The sequence below is a fragment of the Stigmatopora argus genome, chromosome 4 (genome assembly GCF_051989625.1).
Source record: "Stigmatopora argus isolate UIUO_Sarg chromosome 4, RoL_Sarg_1.0, whole genome shotgun sequence".
In the NCBI taxonomy this organism is placed as follows: Eukaryota; Metazoa; Chordata; class Actinopteri; order Syngnathiformes; family Syngnathidae; genus Stigmatopora; species Stigmatopora argus.
The window spans coordinates 10,467,634-10,491,727 of NC_135390.1; the positions used below are offsets into that span (position 1 = coordinate 10,467,634).

The 24,094-nt window shown below is 39.7% G+C and overlaps 2 protein-coding genes across 3 annotated transcripts; both read right to left on the bottom strand.

Moving 5' to 3' along the window:
- Positions 1-259: 259 nt before the first annotated feature.
- Positions 260-24,071, bottom strand: LOC144072775 (ATP-dependent translocase ABCB1-like). Its single transcript, XM_077598070.1, has 13 exons — positions 23,253-24,071; positions 3,835-4,152; positions 3,664-3,736; positions 3,418-3,580; positions 3,312-3,348; positions 3,056-3,247; positions 2,811-2,982; positions 2,617-2,741; positions 1,787-1,958; positions 1,594-1,707; positions 1,401-1,511; positions 598-723; positions 260-469 (listed from the first exon to the last, which is right to left on the bottom strand). The coding sequence occupies exons 2-13, from the start codon at positions 3,894-3,896 to the stop codon at positions 260-262; spliced, it is 1,557 nt and encodes a 518-aa protein (XP_077454196.1). The 5' UTR covers positions 3,897-4,152; positions 23,253-24,071.
- LOC144072698 (phosphatidylcholine translocator ABCB4-like) lies at positions 5,422-23,267 on the bottom strand. Of its 2 annotated transcripts, XM_077597913.1 has the most exons (31): positions 21,821-23,267; positions 21,583-21,747; positions 21,376-21,512; positions 18,901-19,110; positions 18,762-18,833; positions 18,570-18,651; positions 18,052-18,214; positions 17,934-17,976; positions 17,683-17,874; positions 16,974-17,145; positions 16,770-16,894; positions 16,426-16,597; positions 16,236-16,349; positions 14,444-14,554; positions 14,243-14,368; positions 13,966-14,169; positions 13,717-13,887; positions 13,100-13,261; positions 12,853-13,023; positions 12,617-12,763; positions 12,411-12,515; positions 12,193-12,270; positions 10,763-10,846; positions 10,480-10,683; positions 9,154-9,254; positions 8,935-9,075; positions 8,149-8,305; positions 7,855-8,052; positions 6,999-7,205; positions 6,739-6,885; positions 5,422-6,670 (listed from the first exon to the last, which is right to left on the bottom strand). In XM_077597913.1, the coding sequence occupies exons 5-31, from the start codon at positions 18,809-18,811 to the stop codon at positions 6,464-6,466; spliced, it is 3,834 nt and encodes a 1,277-aa protein (XP_077454039.1). In that variant the 5' UTR covers positions 18,812-18,833; positions 18,901-19,110; positions 21,376-21,512; positions 21,583-21,747; positions 21,821-23,267; the 3' UTR covers positions 5,422-6,463. The 2 variants fall into 2 exon arrangements, 1 of the variants encoding a protein (XP_077454039.1); XR_013299901.1 differs by lacking the exons at positions 5,422-6,670; positions 6,739-6,885; positions 6,999-7,205; positions 7,855-8,052 and having other exon boundaries at positions 8,255-8,305; positions 8,935-9,023.
- Positions 24,072-24,094: the final 23 nt, after the last annotated feature.

Sequence of the window (24,094 nt, forward strand, 5' to 3'; positions counted from 1 at the left end):
AATTAATTTTGTATTTTTTTTAATATATATTAACATTGTATTCATTTAGAAATTGATTTAAAATACTAAAATATATTGCATTTTTATAATTCCACAATTTAAAAAATGATCAGCCAAAATATATAGAACAAATGTTAATATTTAAGTGTTTTGAAATGACCCATAATAGTCACCTGCAATCTTAAGGGTTAAAATAAAAAAATATTATAAAGGTCCTAAGTGTCAATTGTCCAGTGTAGTGAAAAAGTCAAGAATATGCTCATACATCAGGAAGATTGCTGATGAAGTCATAAGCATTGGCCTCCTTGGCAGCTTGCGTTATCTCTTCTTGTGTGACATCCAATCGGCCGTATCGGATGTTTTCAGCTATGGTGGTGGCAAAAAGGACGGGCTCTTGACTCACCACGCCAATCAACTTTCGCAAGTAGCAAATATTGAGAGAACGGATATCATGACCATCAATATTAACCTACAAAGAGGGAAAAATTGGAGTTATTAAATGTTCTTGAGTGACCTGAAAGAAAAAAAGGAAGCTTTGGTGGTAAATTGTGACTAAATAGATCTTTTCATTGAAAGGTTTTACAAATTTGCACTTGCCGATCCCTCCTGTGGATCGTAAAACCTCTGCAACAGCTGGATGCTGGTGCTTTTACCGCACCCACTGCTTCCTACTAAGCCGATGGTCTGGCCACTTTTCACGCTCAGGCACATGTTGTTTAACACCTGCAAATGAATGTGTCAATCTAGAAAAGATTAGATACGTAGGCTTAGATCAAGGGTCCCCATAACGTAGATCGCGATTTACCGGTTGATCGCCAAGGTACTATTGGTAGATCGCGCCACCATAACATTTTGATCTCTCCCCTCTGTTCATTTCCTTAGCTAGGCTCTTGTGAATTTGGCATGTCGGCAGTAAGCTTTAGCGCGAATCGAGAGTTGATTTTCACCCCCGTTCCCTGCCGCTGCCATACATGTTGATAAAGTCTAATGCGAGGTATAGCATGACATAATTGCTGAGCTTTGTCAGTGGCCCGGGAAAAAGATACAAGATCGTGGAAGGTTAACTCCTTGAAAAGTAGATCTTGGAGCAGAAAAGTTTGAACAGTAAGTCATGTGTGATACCTTTCCAAAAATGTTGTATACGTTAGAAGTGCAATCGGTGGATTGCAGTCAAGTGCTTCTCGTTTTAGCACAACCCCCATTGGTTAAACTCTATGTCTGTGGAACAAAAAGCTGAACCTTCCAGGACCGCTTTGCCCACCGCTGAATTCGAACCCTAATAACAAAGTAGATTGCGGGAGGTTGTCTCATTAAAAAGTAGATATTCGAGCTAAAAAAAAAGTGTGAGTGCCCCTTTATTAGATCAAGTTAAATCTTTTGAAAGTTGCAGTTTGTCTTACCTTGACTTCTGGCCTTGAGGGGTAGTTAAAATGGATGTTTTTGAACTCTATATTTCCATTGATTGATTCAGGCTTGAAGCCACATTCCGAATAGCTGTCGATGCTCGGTTCCTGTAAAGTAAAAAGTTATGAGTATTTTATTTTATAAAAGAAATTGATCACAAAACAGAAAAGAGTCTCTAAATGCATGTACATAGTCAATGATGCTGTATACTCGGTGTGCAGCTCCTCGAGCGACGGAAAATGACTGGATATTTGGCGTGGTCTGCCCCAATCCAAGAGCGCCAAAAATCATAGCAAATAAAACCTTAACACAAGAGCATCGGGATTAGTGTTAAAATTCTATCAAGTTCAAATATACATTTCAAATATACATGTCTGCTCACTGTGAGTACAGTTCCAGTGGTGTACTCCTTATTCAGAATGAGCTTACTCCCATACCAGAAGGCCAGAGCATAAGACAGGAAGATCATCATGTAGATAAAACCCATGGCAGTGTTCGAACTGATTGCCTTCTTGATTCCCATGTTTTTAGCCTCTTCCAAGTTCTTAGAATACCTGTAGGTCAATATAAGGTTATTTGGATGTGATTCATATCATATTTGTTTTGACAGAGATTGAAACTATTTCTTAGCCAATCACTTTAAAAGTATAAATCTGTTTTATTCTGCTGCCCAGGTAGCATGCAGCCAGCAAGTTTAATGACTGTGAGATTCATAGTAGAGCTGGATGATTGAGATAATTACAAAATATAATACTAATAATTTCAGTGATTGAGATTGGTTGGCTATCAATTCAGGGTGTCTGCCTGATAACCATAGTTGGCCAGGATAGGCTCCAACACCCCATGCGACCCGTGAGGATAAGGAAAATAGTCAATTTTGGTGATCAGGGTGTCATATTTACGAGACCAATATGCATATATAGATACAAACTGACTAGTATGGCAGATTTGGAACATTCTCTTGCAAGGACCCCCATGTTGATGGTATAAAAAAAAAATGAAAAAGGAGATGTTACGTAAAAAATCGAAATGAAATGAATTATAGGATTATATCATGAATAAATCCTGTAATTTGAACAGGGATGGGTCGACATTTTACTCTGCATAGTAGGTACACATGACAAATGAGATCTAAAAACTATATCTACCAATACGTGCAGTTTACAGTACATTTTTACCATCACAGAATCTGTAGGATACATGTTGCACAACCTTTTGATTTCTCTCCGCTGACCATTGAAGGCAAACACAGTCCTGATGGCAGAAAGCACCTCCTCTGCCACCGCACCCGCTTTGGCATAAGCAGCCTGTTCTTTATAAGTGAATGACGTCAACACCTAGGTAGAAACATAAATGTATCAATTGGGATAGAATATGTTTTTTTCCAGAAATGAAGGCACATTTACCCTACTGAAAATGGCGGCTGCCAGTCCCAGCAAAGGGCAGACCGCCAGGACGACCAGAGAGAGCTTCCATCCGAAGTATAAGCCAACAATCAAAGATGCAACGAAGGTGGAAAGTGACTGGATCAACATCCCCAATTTGTCTCCAATACCCTCTTGGATCTTGTAGACATCACTGCTCAGGAGCATCAATGATTGTAACATTTGAATAACATCAATTTGCCGAATGGAGTTCAGACGTTACTCACTCGACGAGTCGAGTGTTGAGCGTCCCCGTCTCGTTGACGTCAAACCAGCCAATGTCCTGTCGCATGATGCTGTGGAAAAAAGACTTGCGGATGCGTTTGACCTGTCGTACGGCAGCCAGTGCGAAAAAAGCAACCTGCATGTAGCCGGCGACCAGCACCAAAACTCCAGTGATGGCGAAGTAAATGCAAAAGCTGCAAAAGCAGAAAAAAATGTCAAATGCTTCCCTGTGAGCGTCACTTGAGTGCTTGGTCATACCTGGCCATGTCATCTTGTAAGGTGCCATTGGTGGGAACTGAAAAATGAGACGATTTTATTCAACAAAATGCCAGGTTGCCTTCTAATATTTTCTTTGTGAACTCACTAAAGTGGCGGGTGTTGTTTTTAGACATTGCTGAGGACTGTATAAATCTGTCCGCCATATGCCCAAAAACGACACACATGAGAGGGAACACCAGCCCGTGGGCCATCGACATCAGTGTCCCGGCGATGATCAGTAAAATGTCGATGCCATCTGAAAACCGAAACTGTAACAAAGCATGAGTTGTCATAATTAGTCTTAGAAGTCACCAAACCATAATTGTCAAACAGACAGAAATTGACCACATACCAGTTCAACGGGGCCAACTGTGGGCATTTCCTCTTCTTTTTCTATCGTTTTGCTTCCTGTTTTACTGTATTCACTGGGCCAAAAATGAAGAGATAATTATCAAAACGACTAGCTGCTAAGGTTGGTGCGCTTCGGTATGAAAACCACTTAATTTAGTTGGCAGAACATTACCTTAAATAAACATCCGGGCTGGTAGTGCCGATGTTGTTTTGCAACTTATCGGTTTCATCCATCTCTGCGAGCTGTCCTAAAAATGGTCAATTAGTCTGGTTCACATCTATAGTTTTCAAATAATCAATCCATTAATCGTCCATTCTAAGAATAAAAAAATAAAAAGATTTACAACTTTTAAATATAAATAGAAATGAAAATGAAAATTAGTTGAAGGCTGTCTGGACTCATGGAGTCCATGGGCAAAATTCAAAGTTCCCCATTCCTGGAATTCCTTGGAAAGGCCTTCACTCACTGCTTAGTTATGTATTTGAAGCCCTGTAAAAATATCACAAAACAAAAATTAATCATCTCATCTCATTTTCTGAAGCGCTTTATCCTCATTAGGCTTGCGGGGGTGCTGGAGCCAATCCCAGCTACCTCCAGGCCAGAGGACAACCATGCACACTCGCACCCATACAAAGGGGCAATCAGCCTAACATGCATGTTTTTTGGAATGTGGGATGAAACCGGAGTACCCGGAGGAAACCCACGCAGGCCCAGGGAGAATATATTTATATTTTTACATTAGTTATATATGTTTTTACTGGGAAAACGCACTTTGTGGAGTAGCACCACCTATTTCGTCATACGCAGCTGTGTATGAGGACAATAAAGGCTTTTGATTTGATTTGATTTTGAACATGCGAACTCCACACAGGTGGACCGACCAGGATTTGAACCCAGGACCCCACAGCTGTGAGGCCAAGACGCTAACCACTTGCCCATAATTGATCATGGATCATGTATATTTTTACAAACCAGTGTTTAAAATCAAATCCAGGAGTTGGAATTGGTTCAGACATCTGGCCATTGCTTTGCATTTTATTAAACTTTGGCTTTATTTGAAAAGAAACGGTAATAGTGGTTATTGACCCTTATAAGCCAGGAGTAATTTTGTAACGTTGCTGAACGTTTGTATAATATTAAATGAACAGTGTGTTTGAATATTCGTCACAATACGTAATGTGCTCGCGACTTGGCAACAGAGCTAACAGAATTGAAACACTTCCAGGTCGAACGTAAAACTTTTCCTGTCATGCTTTTTACTCTCCAAACACAACCCTACTCCTCCAACTGACACCAAAACTAACTACTAAAATAGCCTTTACGTATTTAGTCAATAAAACAACCCTTCGCGAAGGTTTTTCCACCATTTAAACTTCCGTTAACATTGATACCTGAGCGATTACGCCTGTTCAGAATTTTCCATGTGCGCCAAGCCAAACCCTACTACCTTAATCCAGTTTTGACTAATAAAAAACGAGCATTTTTATACGCCTTCAAAAAAATCATATTTGCCATACCTGCACTCCAGTTGTGTCCCAACTTGATCTAGTGCAGAAAGACCCCCGTTATGTTACGCCCCTTTGTATAGCTGTAGGCTCAGAAGTTTCCAGTAATAGTGTCTCCCTCTAGTGGCTATAAAACAACACTAGTTTGGCTCACAAGCATATTGAATCACCTTTATATACATGACTAATAATGGTTTTGATGGAATAAAATCAATAAATAAAATCAAATGAATGTCAAAGATCCACTAATGTTACCTCTAATTCCATTTTATCATTTAAATTCCGTTCAATTTTTTTGCCTGAATTGCTCAAACGCAGCATACATTAAGTAAAATGCCTTTTGTGCGATGCTGTGTACATGGACCAAACATGCCGGTGAAGAGGAAATAATTGTATCATATTCCTCTTACATGCAAGCACAAAAAAAGCAGTTGAAGACTGCTTCTCAGTCACAGATGGGAAGACAGCTGGGACCCATAACTAATGTAAATGGATTATATTGGAAAACACATTTAGCCAGGCTGAAGATGCTTTTGAAACTGAAAGAGGCACAGTCGCCGTGGTTACATCTAGAACAGATTTATCAACTTGGACCTCTCATGAGGTCAATTTTAAATTGAATCGTAGGGATCCTTTGCAAACAGTTACGGGTGTGGCAAAACATTGGCTTTTCACTCGAAAATCATTTTCCAATTACAAATAAAACATTAACATTTTAACATGTAAAGAAAGGAGTAGTACTCAAAAACTGCTCATTCCATGTATGTACTGCAGATACACGTTTGCACGTGTATACTTTTGATGATTTGACACCAATGAATAAATAGCTATCAAATACTACATTAATATTTAACTTTAGCTCAACAAACAAGTGCTCAACTTTGACATAGACTTACATTCCATAAAATCATTTATCTATGTTTACAACGGACAACATTCCATCAAAACATGTTTAATATCAATCTATCACATTGCTTCAGTAGTATCACCAGTGATAGTAATTCAATGGTGTAAATGATAATTGTTTCAAGTACTGGCGTTGGCAAACAAACTATAAACAGGATTGAGGGAATAAAAGAAAAAAAAAATATATATATATATAAGAAGAAGATACTACCTTTATATACACATGAACCCCACGTTCGATGGTGTTACTTAAACGAAATGAATGAGAGTCAAAAGACTCCGATTTAGCATTTAAACCAATGCCGATATAGTACATTCAATTAGTCCATACTTCTCTAACAGTAGACTATCACAATCTTGCTTTTATTAGCTCTGTGAAAATAGTGAATTCATTCACTTCCCCGGCCCATCTGAGTGGTGACCAACATGTGGTAGACTCCCTTTTTGGCAAGCAACTGTTTGTGAGTGCCTTCTTCAACCACAATCCCTTCCTGAAAGACAGCGATGCGGTCTGCATTTTGGATGGTGGACAGACGGTGGGCGACAATGATACACGTTCTGCCCTGCCTGGCTTTGTCCAACGCTTCTTGCACCACCTGGGTCCACAAATCGTGAGGAATAAAGTCAATTTTAGAATCGAACCGGATGGGAACAGAAAACGTACCTTTTCACTCTCTGTGTCGAGCGCAGACGTGGCTTCGTCCAGAAGCAAAAGTCTGGGGTTCCGTATGATGGCTCGGGCTATGGCTATTCGTTGTTTCTGACCGCCTGACAATTGGGTCCCCTTGTCGCCTGCCTGAGTGTTATATTTCTGTTCCAGAAAACAGTCGTTCAAAGTCAGTCCACAGGGTTTTGGCATTTACAGTTGGCATTGGTTGTAGAAAAATAACTTTGATGAAAATGTGGTCCGTTTTTCTGGTTTACCTTTGGCAAGGTTTCGATGAAGCTGTGAATGTTGGCTGCTTCAGCAGCTGCCTTAATCTCCTCTGTCGTTACAGTGCGACTGTTGTCTCCATAAGCAATGTTTTCAGCTAAACTACAGTCAAAGAGCACTGGCTCCTGTGACACAATGCCTATCTGAGACCTCAACCAATGGATGTTCAACTCTTTGACACTCTTGGAATCAATCACCTGCGCGACAAATACGTCAATCACATATGACATTTTGGGAATCCCCCCCCCAAAAAATGTCTTGCAAAATACTAAAATGCATCAAAGGACATGAAGAAGAATAATTGAAAAAAATAATGGAAGGGAGGTCACCTTTCAGGCTGTATTAGCAGATGTCAAGTACAATATTTTCATTCATTCATTTTCCGAAACGCTTATCCTTGCAGGGGGTGCTGGAGCCTATCTCAGCTAACTGCGGGCACTAGGGGGGGAGACACCCTGAATTGGTGGCCAGCCAATCGCAGGGCACAAGGAGACAAACAACAATTCACGCTCACACTCATACCTAGTTGCAATTTAGAGTGTCCAATCAGCCTACCATGCATGTTTTTGGAATGTGGGAGGAAACCGCAGTACCCACAGAAAACCCACGCAGGCCCCGGGCAAACATGCAAAGTGCACACAATGAAGACTGACTTGGGATTGAGCCCTCGACCCCAGAACTGTGAGGCCAAATAAAATATTTTGTCTCTCAGAAACTCTCCGAAGATTAATTCAAATGACTCAACTAAATTCTTATCAGTAGAGTGCAGCAATAAAAACACTAAACATTAGCCGACAGAGACTAGGTGAAGAGGCAGCATGTGATTCTGTATGTGTGTTTTCTCACCACGTTCCCTTGCGTGGGATCGTAAAACCTCTCCAGAAGCTGGATGCTGGTGCTTTTTCCACAACCACTGCTTCCTACGAGGGCCAGTGTCTCCCCCTTGCTCACCTTCAGATTCAACCCTCGGAGAACTGGTAAATCAGGACGGGTGGGGTAGTTAAATCTAACCTCTTCAAATTGCACATTACCCACAAATTTATCCTGGATGACAAAACGACAAAGACAAATAAGAAGAGGATTTAATAACAAATGTCTATTAACAATCGTAATAAACAAGTACGGTTTTGCATTGGATACCAGTGACAGTCCGTCCTCTGCAAGATTGTCAATAGCAGGCTCAGTGTTCAGAAGCATAATAAGGTGTGCAGCAGACATTTTGCCCTTAGCATAGTTTGGAGCAAAGGAATTGGCTTCTCCCAGAGCCATGGCACCGTACAAAACTGCTGAAATAACTCTAGGTAAGAGAATATTGGATTTAGTGTTCATTTATTATGAATTGCAAGTAGCTGTAATAACTGAAATACAATACTTGTCTCAAAAAAACCTCTACAAAATAAAAAATATACCTGGGTTCAAATCCAGGTCGGTCCACTTGTGAGTTTGCATGTTCTCCCTGTGCCTGTGTGGGTTTTCTCCAGGTGCTCTGGTTTCCTCCCACGATCAAAAGACATGCATGGTAGGCTGATTGGACACTCTAAATTGCCACTAGGTATGAGTGTGAGCGTGAATAGTTGGTTGTATAAAATATAAATTACAAGTAGTAATTCTCAGTTTTTACAAACATTTTATTCTACGGCGTGGCAATGAAATGATCATATTTTGAATTTTTAAAGCTAGAAATATTGCTTAGCTTCTTCAGAATTTTTTTCTTTTGCTTCTGCAGACTCCATAAAGTGAACTTTGAACTCCAAGTTAATGTTATCCCACCATGCATCATGCTTGTGACCAGACTTTCACATACTTTGAAGTTTTGGTAAATGATTAAAACAGATATAGACCTCTTGTAATGATCTAGTTAGTATTTTTTCTCTTTTTCTTCTGCTGTCAAAGACTACATTCAAAACATGACACGCCATCACTCACAGAAAAACTCCCTCGACGTCCATTCGTCCTTCGTCGATGAGCCAAGCTCCAAAACGAAAACATCCTGCATAGGCGAAGTAGATCATGGCCTGTGAAAATGAGAAGGTAAAACCATACAGGTGGGCTTTTTTCTGGGAGTTTCTACAAAGAGAGAAAGGCAACTTTTGAGAAGACCAAAATCTGACAAAAAAAAGTTATTTTCTGATGGGTTTTTTGTACTTGTAAGGAATGAGGAGATTTTCATGATATAGGGATTCAAATGTGGGTTCCCTGGTCAGAGATGCAACAGTGCGAATATTCTCGATGGCATCTGTAGCAATCTGAGGAAACAAAATGAAATATAGTTTAGAATCCCACTTGGAAAGACTGACTGACATAATGTGGCATACCTTGATCAACATACTGGCCAACACATCAGTACAAGAAAACAGGCATGTTCTGTATATAGTTAACTTCCATGAGTTGTGACCTTTCTGATTTGAATGTTTTTCTTTAGATGGGTCATTCCACAATTGGAGTGCATTTTACCTCCCATTCTTCACAGTTTAAATAGTCAATTTACAAAACACAAAAATATGCTTGACTTAATCTGAGACCAAATCTAACAAATACCAAGAACAATGGATGCTTAAAAGTTTTGTAAAATATAAGTCTTAAGGAGCTCCTGAAATGCCAATTTTCTCTGGTCCCAATCCCAATGAGCATGAACCACAAATTAAATATTTAATATTATTCTAACCCTAACCCTAATTTATTTTTTGGGATATTACTGTTCAATATCTTGCGACTATCGGTACATTTTTTAAAATAAACAAATCTTTCAAATCATCAAGTGTAGAACATGTATACACACTGTTACCAAATATATATATTAACATTATGGCTAAACAACTATAGCTTTAACAGTAAACCTCTCCTAAGAAAAAGCTAAAATTACTACGTGTTTGCAACCCTATTTGTTTGATTATACCAAATGAACCATGTCGTAATATAGGTACCATTGATCTGTAAGATGAGCTGCTAATTAAACATTTGATAGTTTATTACCTATTATTATTTAATATGAAGCAGAAACTAAGACAAGTGGGATCATACCTTTCAAGAATTTCGAGGCCAAAACTCCAACGCTTAAAACCTTGATAGGTAAGTGTTATCAATAGGTGTGTGAGATACTAGACAAGGCAGGACTCTGGATTTTGACCGAGCTCACTGATCCACGGATATTTTTAACTGAAAGTTGTAAACAACTGGAAAGTGACGTTTCCTGAGGAGCAAATTTAAACAAAAAAAGCTTGCAATAGCCAGACCTCAAATGTTCTCTCCCATTTGAGCAAATTTTGTAATAATGATATATAAAAAAAATAAAAAAATAAAATAAAAAATAAACAACAACACATTAAACTCCTCCAGTTTGCGCCAGATATTTCAGACAGGAAATAACATATTTCACCTGACCCTACGTCATATCAAAGTGACGGCTCTGTTGTTTGAATGGCGAAATCCATAACGGTGCGTGCAAGTCAACAAGCCATCACAAAACCATACCTTTCCAGCCTTCTCCAGCTCCTTCTTATCCTCAGCTGCTTGCCCAGCGAGCAGTTTCATCTGCACAGTCCCAGCCACTGCCATGACGGGAACCACCGACAGTATGAGCAGGGTCAGCTCCCAGCCATACACAAAGGCCAGAATCAGAGCAGTACCCATGTTGGCAACATTCTGAACCAACGTGGCCAGACGTACTCCCGTAACCTGAACGCAGAAGACAGGGGATGTATGAACCAATAAGATAAATAAATGAAATTATGTTGGTTTCCTGCGTGTACTTTACCCCTTGGACTTGAGCTGCATCTGTGGCCAGCCTTGTCGTGAGAGCGCCAACGCTGTTTTTGTGGTTGTCAAACCAGCCCAGGTCCTATTAAATGAAACATACATTGTTTGAATATTATGTGCTGTTATACCTCAACATATAAGTAAAATTTCAAGAAAATATTCATCTTGAGATATGAGACAAATTTTGATATACGAGCATTTTTTTCCAAGATGACGCCGTTCACGCGGGAGCCAGTGGCAGTAGCTCTGTAGTACACTGTTATGTTTTTCGTGTTTTACAGCCCTTCTATCTTTTTTTCAAACTAAATTTCTTTATACATTCCTTTTTACTTTACTTTGTACTTTATACTTTTTACTTTAATGTTTTTACAACTTTCCTTGTTCTGTTTAGCCTGCCTTCTTTTGGCTACTTCTTTTTTGGAACCATTCAGCCATGCCTACGCTGTCACACACATGGCACTAGCTGTTACAATACGCAGCAGAAGGAGCAAAACCTCGGTGACGCCGGAGATTCGGAGCTGGACAAAAATGCCGGGAGAAGAGGCAACGCTTCTGACCAACTTGTCCATTGTGGGATAAGATGGAAAAGCTGTCGGCACTTACCAGCAACTGAGTCGAGGGGCTCTACTCTGCTACTGTCTTCAGCTCCAGACTAGTGAGGAACTGTGCAGATAAGCTTGGAAGAGTGACTCTGCATATTCTCTACCTCGGTCACTGTCTGCAGAAGTTCCCCATCTTGTGGAAGACTTCCTGTGTGTGGTTCCAGTTTTTGTCCAACTTTACATCTTTTTGCTTTGTTGTATTGTCTAACTTATAACTATGCCTTTTCTTGCTACTGGCACAATGAAATTTCCCGAATACGGGATGAATAAAGTTATCCAATCCAATTGTTTATGTTATGTTACGAGCGCGTTGCCGTGCAAAAGTCCCCCCCCACTCTCTGTCCCTCTCTCTCTCCCCTACGTGAAATCCGTCTAATTTTAATACTATTAAACACATTTTAGTACTATTAAACCACTAGTTATTTGTTACTTTGTTAATAGAACAAATACAAATGTTTTTCCAATCCAATATCCTGTTTTTGATGTTTTTTTCAGATGGTTGGAACAAATTAATTTGTTTTAGTTCATTCCTGTAGGAAACGTTCATTTGAGGTACGAGTAAATTGACATACGAGCTCAGTTCAGGAACGAATTAAGCTCGTATCTCGAGATTCCACTGTACTGAATTTTAGATTTTTTTTTTTATTCAACAATTTCAAATTCTTTCCTTTAAATGTAAGTTGGATTTGATTACTTCTGCATGTATTTTTCCATGCCACTTTCCAAACACTATTCAATATAGCCTGATATCCTGCAACCACACTGAAGGCGCATATTTACTCAGTAATAAAACCATTAATGTCAATTTATGAATTGTTCCACTAACCTGCCTCAACATGGCCTTGAAAGCTGCAAGTCTCATTTTCATAGTCAGGATCTCCCCAGATTTACCAAAACAGTACCCCTGTAAAAAAAGTCAGATTAAATGTGACCGTGAACTGCGCTCGGGGCACTTTTCATCAAATAAATGTTCTTTCTTGGCGTGTTACCAATTTTGCCATACACATTGATGAAAATTGTCACAATGGTTTGTAGGATTCTTACCTGTAGAAACATGGTGACAAAGGATACGACTCCAATAAGAGCAAACAGAAGGGATAAGAAATTAGATTTCCGTTGAACAACATTTAAATCCGGCTCGGCAAACACCTAAAAATAGGAAAAATAGTCACGATTACTTTCCTTTAAAACTCTTTCCCCCACATTTTTAATCCCAAAATGAAGATGCAAAATGAACCCAAAAATCCTACAGTGATGATCTTGGAGAAGATGACAGCAAACAGAGGTTGCATAGCGCCATTAATTGAAGCACAGATGGTTCCGACAAGAATGTAAGGCCACTCAGGAAGATTGAATCGCATCACTTTAAGAAAAGAAACTGGAGGAACATCTTCATTCTGCAGACAACAAAGAAAAAAAGAGCTGAATGATACCTCCCTTTATCCTTTGCCATTGAAAATTCCGATTCATCAAGTGCACGTCACACCTCTTCCTTTGAATCTTTGCTATCCACCAACTTTTCTCTCTCTTCTTTCTGTCCCTCTGAACCAACAAATGACGATTTTGTAGACCTCCTCCTTAAACGAGGGGAGTTAGAGAGATCTTCCCCTGAGTTCTTTTCCCCTAGCTCTTCCTCTTCATTGGCTTTCTGAAAAGTCTGCAAGATAGATAAAGATAGTATAAATCCCAAGACAGTATATTCATATTATACATTGTTTTGCACAAACGTTTACCTGCATAGTGACTAGAGTATGATAGATGCCCTGTTTTTCCATCAGCTGGTTATGGGTTCCCAGTTCTACAACTGTTCCATTTTGAAAGCCAGCAATAATATCAGCATTTCTAATAGTTGAAAGGCGATGAGCCACAATTAAGGTGGTACGGCCGAGTCTGACCTGCACAAATGATGCAAAAGTTCGAAATTCAGAAGAATGATAGAGATGCATAGTTGCTAAAAATTCAGCGCACACCCACTCATCCATTTTATGTTCCTTTGTTCCCTTCTTAAAACACACTTTTCTTAAATTCCTCTAAACATTCGGCCTGTTCCCTCCATCACTGTTAACAGGATGGCTGTTTGTTTAAACGACAATATTGTTTGGAAGGTCCCAATGCAAACATTGGAAAATGTGTGTCATTGTGGAAGTATTTCAAATGTGAACAGAGAAGTTCACACTGCAAGAGACAATATATTCAAAAGATCGGGCACTGTAACTTAATGACAAAGTAAATTTTTTCTGTGATTTTCGGACTTTTGCCCAAAAATTCTTGGCAGGTGAGCACCAAAACCAGAAGAAGATACGGTGTGGTTATGAACCCAAGCAATTCTGACGCCTGTGTGTGTTTATACCTTGTCGAGTGCAGCTTGCACAACAGTTTCACTCTCAGCGTCCAGAGCTGAAGTTGCTTCATCCAGCAGAAGGATTTTGGGGTTGCGGACTAGCGCTCGAGCGATCGCAATTCTCTGCTTCTGTCCTCCACTCATCTGAGTCCCTCGGTCTCCGACCAGCGTCTCAAATTTCTGCTCAACAACAGTAAGAATGTCCTCATTGGCAAGTGCAAAGTTGTTTCAAGGTACAAGTCATCAAGATGTTCATACATCAGGAAGATTCATGATGAAGTTGTAAGCATTTGCCTCCTTGGCAGCCTGCGTTATCTCTTCTTGTGTGACATCCAATCGGCCGTATCGGATGTTTTCAGCTATGGTGGTGGCAAAAAGGATGGGCTCTTGACTCACCACGCCAATCATCTTTCGCAAGTAGCAAATATTGAGAGAACGGATATCATGGCCATCAACAGATATCTAGAAAGAGGGAAAAAATGGATTTTTAAGTGAAAAGTATTTGAGTGAAAAGTTTTGAAAAATATGTACTTACCGATCCCTCCTGTGGATCGTAAAACCTCTGTAACAGCTGCACGGTGGTGCTTTTACCGCAACCGCTGCTTCCCACTAAGGCGATGGTCTGGCCACTTTTCACGCTTAGCGACATGTTGTTTAATACCTAAAAGTAATGGCAGATATAGAAAGGAGTTTGGGTAAATTCTGTACACTGATGATGTGTCATTGAGGGGCTTACTTTAACATCGGGTCTTGAAGGGTAATTAAAGTGGATGTTCTTGAACTCGATGTTTCCAGTGATTGAATCAGGCTTGAAGCCACCCTCCGAATAACTGTCGATGCTTGGGTTCTGAAGAGTAAAAAGTTTCATTATTTCTTTTAAGCTCAGTTTTAGTTGGAGGTTTGATCACAGCGGGGTCAAGGAACTGATACTTATCAAAGGCTTAACAGACAATGTGAGGAAATCTCACTCTTGTGCAGGTAGGACAAAATGTTCTCAACAAAGCTTGTGTTTATTTATACAGCTAGCCATTTTGGTAACACTACATCCGTACATAGGTCATTGTTGGTTGAGGTTGCTTTAAGTTTCTGAACTTGGAATTGGAAAAAAAGCACTATGACAATAGAAGTTGATTAAATTTGGAACTAGTTAAAGAGTTGTGGATTAAGTACATTAAGTGGAAAACTGCGTAAACCTTTAGGAAATTCTTTGATTCTTCCAAAAAATTGAAAGCATGAGAAAAGAATTGCCATCCCCCCAAAAAAGAATGATTAATACACTATGGAAGAGGCATTAGGGTAGATTATCGCTTTGCTTCCTCTGGGCCTGGACAGCTTGCTATCATCAGGGGTAAAAAGAGTTATAAAAATGTATAAACAACTTGAGGCCATTTTTCCAAATAGTTGAAGCCTAGAATTGATAGGCATTGCAACAGGACAATGACTCAAAGCATGAATGCAAGCCAAGAAACAAATAGCCTCTGAAAAAAATACACGTTTTGGATTCATCCCATGAAAGGCCTGAACTCAAACAAGCTAAGTGGGAAGTACTCAAGAGAGCCAATTTCAAAGCAGACCTTACATCTCTCATTAATTCCACTTAACTGCAAAAGTTAAAAGAAATGGTCCAGGGAAATAGAAGGTTGAGATCATTGCTGCCAAAGAGGGGTCAACCAGTTATTAAATTGAAGGGTACACTTGGTAGCTTTTGCACCCTGTTGGCTGAATGTATTTGCGCTATAATTTTTTTAAAAGATTGTTTGGGTGTTATTTGTTACGTTCAGCCTCAGCTGCAGAGCGGAGCCCAGGAGAAAGGCAACAAAGTAGAGAAAATAAGTACAAAATAATCCTACAAACAATAACAATTGGGAAGAAGTGAACAAATATACAAACTTAACTGAGGAGGACGAAAACGGGGAGAAGCACACTGACAAAAGGCAAACATGTCAATAACGGACAATTGGGTCACACAAGGTAAGGAGAGCCGGAAAGACACAGCAGGTGGAAGTCACACAATCACGCGGACAGTACACAGAAGGAAAAAGGAAAACACACCCAACAACCAAAACCCCAACAAAACATTACATTATTGCTGTAAGCAGACCTTCCTGATTCTTATGATGCAAACCCCACACAGGTAAACCAACCTGGATTTGAACCCAGGACCCCAGAACTGTGAGGCTGACGCGATAACCACTCATCCGCCGGGTCATGCAGAAATTCATAAAGGTTCAAATACTTTTTCCTCGTATTGTACGTACTTCTACTTACCACAAAAGATTGCTAAATCCTAATCATATAAATTTGGGTAAATACTCCATGTTGAAGTTAGACAACAGGTTAATTTAGTCACGAATATGGGCTCAAACAGCAGGGGCTCCAATTAGAGGAAATTCCAACCTGCAAAAGCTGCATCCTGGAGCGCTACAATACACGAGTGCATATCCACTAATACAAATTGACGGTAGCCCAAAAGAAAAGAACATTTCTTTCCAAATGTGAAGCGAAGTAGGCAATGTAGTTGTTCTTACATTGTCAATAATGCCGTAGACTTTATGTGCAGCACCTCGGGCACTGGAAAAGGACTGGATGTTTGGTGACGTCTGCCCCAAGGCAAATGCTCCAATAAGCACAGCAAAAAAAACCTAAAAACACAAACTTTCTTTGTTATCTTAAAAGTTGTATTTGAAGGACAGCCCCGCTGTTCCGGCTGCTACTCACTGTAATTACAACGCCGATGGTGTACTCTCCACTCAAAATGAGTGTGCTTCCATACCAGAAGGCCAGCGCATACGAAAGGTAAATCAATAAGAAGGTCACACCCATCGCAATGTTTGAGCTTATAGCTTTCCTTATTCCCACGTTCTTGGCGTCCTCCAAGTTTTTATGATACCTGGAAGATAGCACATGGAAAAATCAATTTGGGAAATATTATCCATTCCCAACATTCCGCATTAAAAGCTATGACAAAAGCCTTCTTCACCTGTAACTCATGGTATTGGAACCATATGTTGTATGCCTTTACCTTTTTTTTTATACGTAAGAACACGGATGAATGCACAAACCTCTCAATCTCTTTTTGTTGACCACTGAAGGCAAACACAGTCCTGATAGAAGAGAGAACCTCCTCCGCCACAGCACCTGCTTTGGCATAAGCGGACTGTTCTCTTGAAGTGAATGATGCCAGGACCTAAAAGACCTAACGTTTACCATAATGCCAGCAAGAATAGGCTTTCTTACGTGGTGATGTGGAGAAAATCTTAGGTTACCTTGCTGAAAATTGCGGCCATGACACCCAGCAAGGGACTGACGGCAAGGATGACGAGTGTGAGCTTCCATCCTTTGCTGAAGCCGATGACGACTGATGTGAGAAAAGTAGCAAAGGACTGAATCAACATTGCCACTTTGTCCCCAATGCCCTCTTGGATTTTGTAGACATCGCTGTTCATGCAGAAAACCATGTCCATCAGTTAAAAGGGTGTCTTTTCAGAATTGCTTACCAAACTAATGTAAGAAATATAAAGATCAAGCAAAATTTAAAAAATATGTATATAATTTTCAACAACTACATTGTATATTCTATTAAAAATGAGCTAAACATTCAACTTTTCATCTTAAAAGAAATTATTGTTCCAGTTTTTAGATTTTATTGTTAACATTTATTTGTCAATTAAAGGGTTAACTGTTGAGTCGATCACCATTTTAAGAGGCTTAATGCTTATCATTCAACTTTCTGAAAACAACAAAAAGTAACAAAAAAAAATTGTTACTTTATGCAGAGAGTAACTGATTGTGTACAAAATATCAAATGGAATCATGACAGACTATAATATCCACAAATATTGTATTGTCCACATGAGATTGTCATAAAATTGGGCGAATTTTAACCCTACTGATGAGCCTGTTTTGAAATATTGGAAATCATTATTATTGTGGAGCAATATACACTGTAAAGGTTAATGACTTCATGTTACTAACTCTGTAAGACGAGTGTTGAGCTCTCCAGTTTCGTTTACATCGAACCAGCCGATATCCTGTCGCATGATCCTGTGAAAAAAACACTTGCGGATGCGTTTGACCTGTCGTCCAGCCGACAATGTAAAGAAAGCGACCTGCATATAAGCGGCCACCAGCACGAGAGCCCCTAGGATTGAGTAGTAGATGGCAAAGCTGAAAAGGAACGGAAGGATCAGAAAAGACGCATCGGGAGATGTCATTTTACTCTTTACCTGGTCATCTCAGCCTGCAAAGTGCTGTTTGCAAATGTGACATCTGAAAATGTCAAACAAAATGTTATAGTAGTCGATCATCATGGTCAGGGAGCGACGCTGATGTCTGTGAACTTACTGGGGTGGCTGTTGTTGAGGAAGGATGAAGCAGCGTTTGATACCAAGCTGTCAGTCATAGACCCAAACACGACTAACATAAGAGGCAACACTACCCCGTGGACCATCGACATTATTGTCCCAAAGAAGATCAGCACAATGTCTTTGGAATCTGCAAATCTGAACTGTACAGACAGGAAGAGTGGGAGAATGTTATTAGGAGGTAAATGTCAAAATTCATTCATTTTGTGGACCAGTCGTCCTCACGAGGGTCGCGGGGGGTGCCGGAGCCTATCCACGCAGAGCACAATGAGACGGACAACCATTCACTCACTCCTAGGGGAAATTGGGGAACCGGAGAGCCTGGAGAAAACCCACGAGAGCCCGGGAAGAGCATGCAAAGTCCACACAGTGGGATTGAACTCTCGACCCCTGAACTCTAAGGTTGACGCGTTAACCACTCAGATGACGTCCACTAATCTCTCTCTTTTTTAAAGTAATATAGGGGCCATAAAGATGTAAAAGAGACAGAGAACTTACCAGTTCAATGGAACCAACCATAGGTAGCTTTTCCTTTTTTTCTTTCTTCTTTTTACTTTTGTTCACCTCATCTATGCAATCACTGAGTCACAAACAGGAAATTCTCACTCTAATTGCTCTCCAATTGTTTAAAAAGTAGGCCAAAAGCATAGCCTTTTTTTCTTCCTAAATTCTAAAAGTCATAAATATTACCTTAAATATACATCTTTAAGGTTGTTCTCTGTGATGTCCTTTTCCTCCATGTCTGTTTCCTGTTATGGTTATCTGCTTATGTTGCACATTTAAACAAGTCAGTTCTTGAAATTGAACCATGACAAAAGGGTAAACATACCTTGCTGCCGTTCGTCTACAGAGGAGTCTGATGTTTGAGAAGCAGATGCTTCTCCTGCACTCTGTTGTTTGACAGGGCTTGCTATTCCACACATCCAGGCGCACACTTCCAACAACAGATGACCAGCCTTTCCACGCCTCCCTTTTCTTCCTCTTCTATGCGTCTCACGTGGCTTTAATGACTGTGTACTAGAATAACCACATTTCTACGCTGGTCTCTTGGCAGTTAAGAAAAAAAAGTAGTAAAAAAAAAAGCAACATAATGATTTTCTAAATCATCCATTTTTTTTACTGCAATATCAAAATTTACCGTTTTCCTTAATTCAATACCGTTAAAAGGTTAATTATTCAGTTAGCTACAGAGTAGGATGTGACTTTTTTTAATGATAATGAATGTAAATAGAGCTGTAAATGACTACTGTTTAAAAAGGTATCTAGCTGTGGATTAAAGTGTAATGTTTAGGGGAACCAGTTAGATGTTTGTTCCAATGGATTGGGCATGATGAAACAAAGTATGCCTTTTCATTTTATTTTATCATGTAAACCAATGATTACCTAAAAATATCTAATATAACTTCTATAGCCATGTCCTATTTCAGTACGTCAATCTGATACGGACTGGTGTGACATCCATAGCGGCAGTAAAATAACGTATGATTGCACATTTACACAAGGACAAAGGTAAAGAGTGGATGAATAAGGGATACAGTGAAAGGAGTAGTGTCTACGAGGGACACGTGATTTTTGTCACTATATCATAAAAATATATGTCTTAATCTCCACATTATGATACCTTTACCCTGTTCAGATATTTTTGTTGTTTTATAGATATATGTCATATATTGACTCCGGCTGGGAAACGAAGTCAAACTCAGGAGCGGGAAGCAGAAAAACTAAAAGATTCACCACATTATTAGATGAAAAGTTTATAGCAGTGGTCACCAAACTACGGCCCACGGGCCGGATACGGCCCGTCAGCACATTTGGCCCGGCCCTCTGAACAATACCAGAGACGCTATCGGATTTTTTTCCTATTTGGCCTCCAGAAAAAAAATCCTAGGCCCGGCCCTGTCAAAGAGAGAACGGAATAATGGCGAAAAAGTTAGGTAAGAGAAAAAATTATTCAGAATGCAGGGTATTTAACCTGCAGTGGACAAACGATTATTTTTTTGTTCAATGCAAAGAAAAGGCTGTTTGTCTCATCTGTCAAGAGACGGTGGCGGTATTCAAAGAATACAATTTTCGCCGACACTATGAATCCCGTCACAAAGACAAGTACGTACGATAGCTTGCAAGGCCAAATACGAGCAGACAAACACTCAAAGCTAAAAAGTGGACTACTATCTCAGTAGAATACATTTGTACGCCAAGCTCAGCTGAACCAGGCATCCGTTCGGGCCAGCTTTCGGGTTGCTAAACTGATAGCAAGCAGCGGTAAGCCTTTCACTGACGGAGAGTTTGTTAAGAAATGTATTGATGTTGTCGCGGAGGAGGTGTGTCCCGAGAAGAAAGATGCATTTAATGCCGTAAGTCTGTCGGCGAGTACAATCGCCAGACGCGTTGAAGAAATCGGGAGTAATGTATATGCCCAGCTGCAACAGAAGACGAAAGAATTTGACTTTTTTTCATTAGCACTGGATGAAAGCACGGACGTGCAAGACACAGCGCAACTGCTCATTTTTATTCGTGGAGTTAGCGCAAACTTTGAGAGAGAGTTATTTAGGTATTATTTATTTCATAAATAGTGTTATTTATTTCCTGTTTTTTTTCTGTGAAGAACTCAGAGAGGGTTATTTAGTTATTATTTATTTCATTAATAGTGTTATGATTTGTTTCCTGACTTTTTTTCTGTAAAGAACCTGGAAAGGGTTATTTGGTTATGTGTGGCTTTCTGGATAACAATTAATTTTTTAAGCTCCCCTACTATCGTCACACTTTTTCTGTTACAAACTGACACCAGCCCCCCCATCAGAGAAGGGAAAAGTTATGTGGCACTCACATGAAAAAGTTTGGGGACCCCTGGTTTATAGTCACAATTGGAGATTATTGAAACTAGAGGGCAGTGTCTACCTTCTGGAGTTAAATAATAGCACAGAGAGGGTTTTAAAAGTCCACATAATATTAAATAGACACCAAAAACAATGTCCCTATATCGCAGTAATTCACCTATTGCAGCAGGTCTATGAAACTACTAACCGCAAAAAATGAGTGTTTCCTCTATTATTGCTACCAAACAACAGTTGAGGCCATGTATAAAAACACAAATTAAAAAAAATACGCTATGTAAAAAATCTAAATGAAATGAATTATAGTATGATGATGGGGTCATGAATAAATACTGTAATTTGAACAAGGACAGGCCGACATTTTACTCTCCGCATAGTAGATACACATGTCAAATGAGATCTAAAAACCTATATTTACTATTACATGCAGTTTGCAGTACATTTTTACCATCAGAGAGTCTGTAGGATACATGTTGCACAACCTTTTGATTTCTCTCCGCTGACCATTGAAGGCAAACACAGTCCTGATGGCAGAAAGCACCTCCTCTGCCACCGCACCCGCTTTGGCATAAGCAGCCTGTTCTTTAGAAGTGAATGACATCAACACCTAGGTAGAGACATAAATGTATAAATTGTGATAGAATGTTTTTCCAGAAATGAAGGCACATTTACCTTACCTAAAATGGCGGCTGCCAGTCCCAGCAGAGGGCAGACCGCCAGGACAACCAGAGAGAGCTTCCATCCAAAGCATAAGCCAACAATCAAAGATGCAATGAAGGTGGAAAGTGACTGGATTAACATCCCCACTGTCTCCAATACCCTCTTGGATCTTGTAGACATCACTGCTCAGGAGCATCAATGATTGTAAAATTTGAATAACATCAATTTGCCGAATGGAGTTCAGACGTTACTCACTCGACGAGTCGAGTGTTGAGCGTCCCCGTCTCATTGACGTCAAACCAGCCAATGTCCTGCCGCATGATGCTGTGGAAAAAAGACTTGCGGATGCGTTTGACCTGTCGTACGGCAGCCAGTGCGAAAAAAGCAACCTATATGTAGTGGCGGTGTTGTTTTGCAACTTATCGGTTTCATCCATCTCTGCGATCTGTCCTAAAAATGGTTAATTAGTCTGGTTCACATCTATAGTTTTCAAACAAAAAAATAAATAAATTCACAACTTTTAAATATAAATAGAAATGAAAATAAAAATCAGTTTAAGGCTGTCTGGACTCATGGAGTCCATTTACAAAATTCAGAGTTCCCCATTCCTGGAATTCTTTGGAGAGGCCTTCACTCACTGCTTGGTTATGTATTTGAGGCCCTGTGAAAATATCACAAAACAAAAATTAATCATCTCATTTCATTTTCTGAAGCGCTTTATCCTCATTAGGCTTGCGGGGGTGTTGGAGCCAATCCAAGCTACCTTCAGGCCAGAGGACAACCATGCTCACTCACATCCATGCACAGGGGCAATCAGCCTAACATGCATGTTTTTGGGAATGTGGGATGAAACCGGAGTACCCGGAGGAAACCCATGCAGGCCCAGGGAGAATATATTTATATTTTTATATTACTTATTTATGTTTTTACTGGAAAACGCACTTTGTGGAGTAGCACCACATATTTCGTTATACGCAGCTGTGTACGAGGACAATAAAGGCTTTTGATTTGATTTTGAACATGCAAACTATACACACAGGTGGACCGACCAGGATTTCAACTCAAGACCCCAGAGCTGTGAGGCAAACGCTAACCACTCGCCCATAATTGATCATGGATCATGTATATTTTTACAAACAAGTGTTTAAATCAAATCCAGGAGTTGGAATTGGTTCAGACATCTAGTCATTGCTTTGCATATAAATTTTATTAAACTTTGCATTTATTTTAAAAGAAACGGTAATAGTGGGTATTGAACCTTATAAGCAAGGAGTAATTTTGTAACGTCCTGAACATTTGTATAATATTAAATGAACAGTGTATTCGAATATTCGTCACAATACGTAGTGTGGTCGCGACTTGGCAACAAAGCCAACAGAATTGAAACACTTCCAGGTAGAACGTAAAACTTATCCTGTCATGCTTTTTACTCTCCAAACACAACCCTACTCCTCCGACTGACACAAAAACCAACTACTAAAATAGCCTTTACGTATTTAGTCAATAAAACAACCCTTCGCGAAGGTTTTTCCACCGTTTAAACTTCCGTTAACATAGATACCTGAGCGATTACGCCTGTTCAGAATTTTCCATGTGCGCCAAGCCAAACCCTACTGCTTTAATCCAGTTTTGACTGATCAAAAACGAGCATTTTTATACGCCTTCAAAAAAATCATATTTGTCATACCTGCACTCCACATTTGTGTCCCAACTTGATCTAGTGCAGAAAGACCCCCGTTATGTTACGCCCCTTTGTATAGCTGTAGGCTCAGAAGTTTCCAGTAGTAGTGTCTCCCTCTAGTGGCTATAAAACAACACTGGTTTGGCTCACAAGCATATTGAATCACCTTTACATATAGTAGTATGTATAGTATACATGACTAATAATGGTTTTGATGGAATAAAATCAAATGAATGTCAAAGATCCACTAATTTTACCTCTAATTCCATTTTATCATTTAAATTCCATTCAATTTTTTTGCATGAATTGCTCAAACGCAGCATACATTAAGTAAAATGCCTTTTGTGCGATGCTGTGTACATGGACCAAACTTGCCGGTGAAGAGGAAATAATTGTATCATATCCCTCTTACATGCAAGCACAAAAACTGCAGTTGAAGACAGAATGGATAGGTCTCCGTCTCCTTCTCAGTCACAGATGGGAAGACAGCTGGGCCCCATAACTAATGTAAATGGATTATGTTGGAAAACACATTTAGCCAGGCTGAAGATGCTTTTGAAACTGAAAGAGGCACAGTCGCCGTGGTTACATTGAGAACAGATGTATCAACTTGGACCTCTCATGAGGTCAATTTTAAATTGAATCGTGGGGATCTTTTGCAAACAGTTACAGGTGTGGCAAAACATTGGCTTTTCACTCGAAAATCATTTTCCAATTACAAATAAAACATTAACATTTTAACATGTAAAGAAAGGAGTAGTACTCAAAAACTGCTCAATCCATGTATGTAATGCATATACACGTTTGCACGTGTATACTTTTGATAATTTGACACCAATGAATAAATA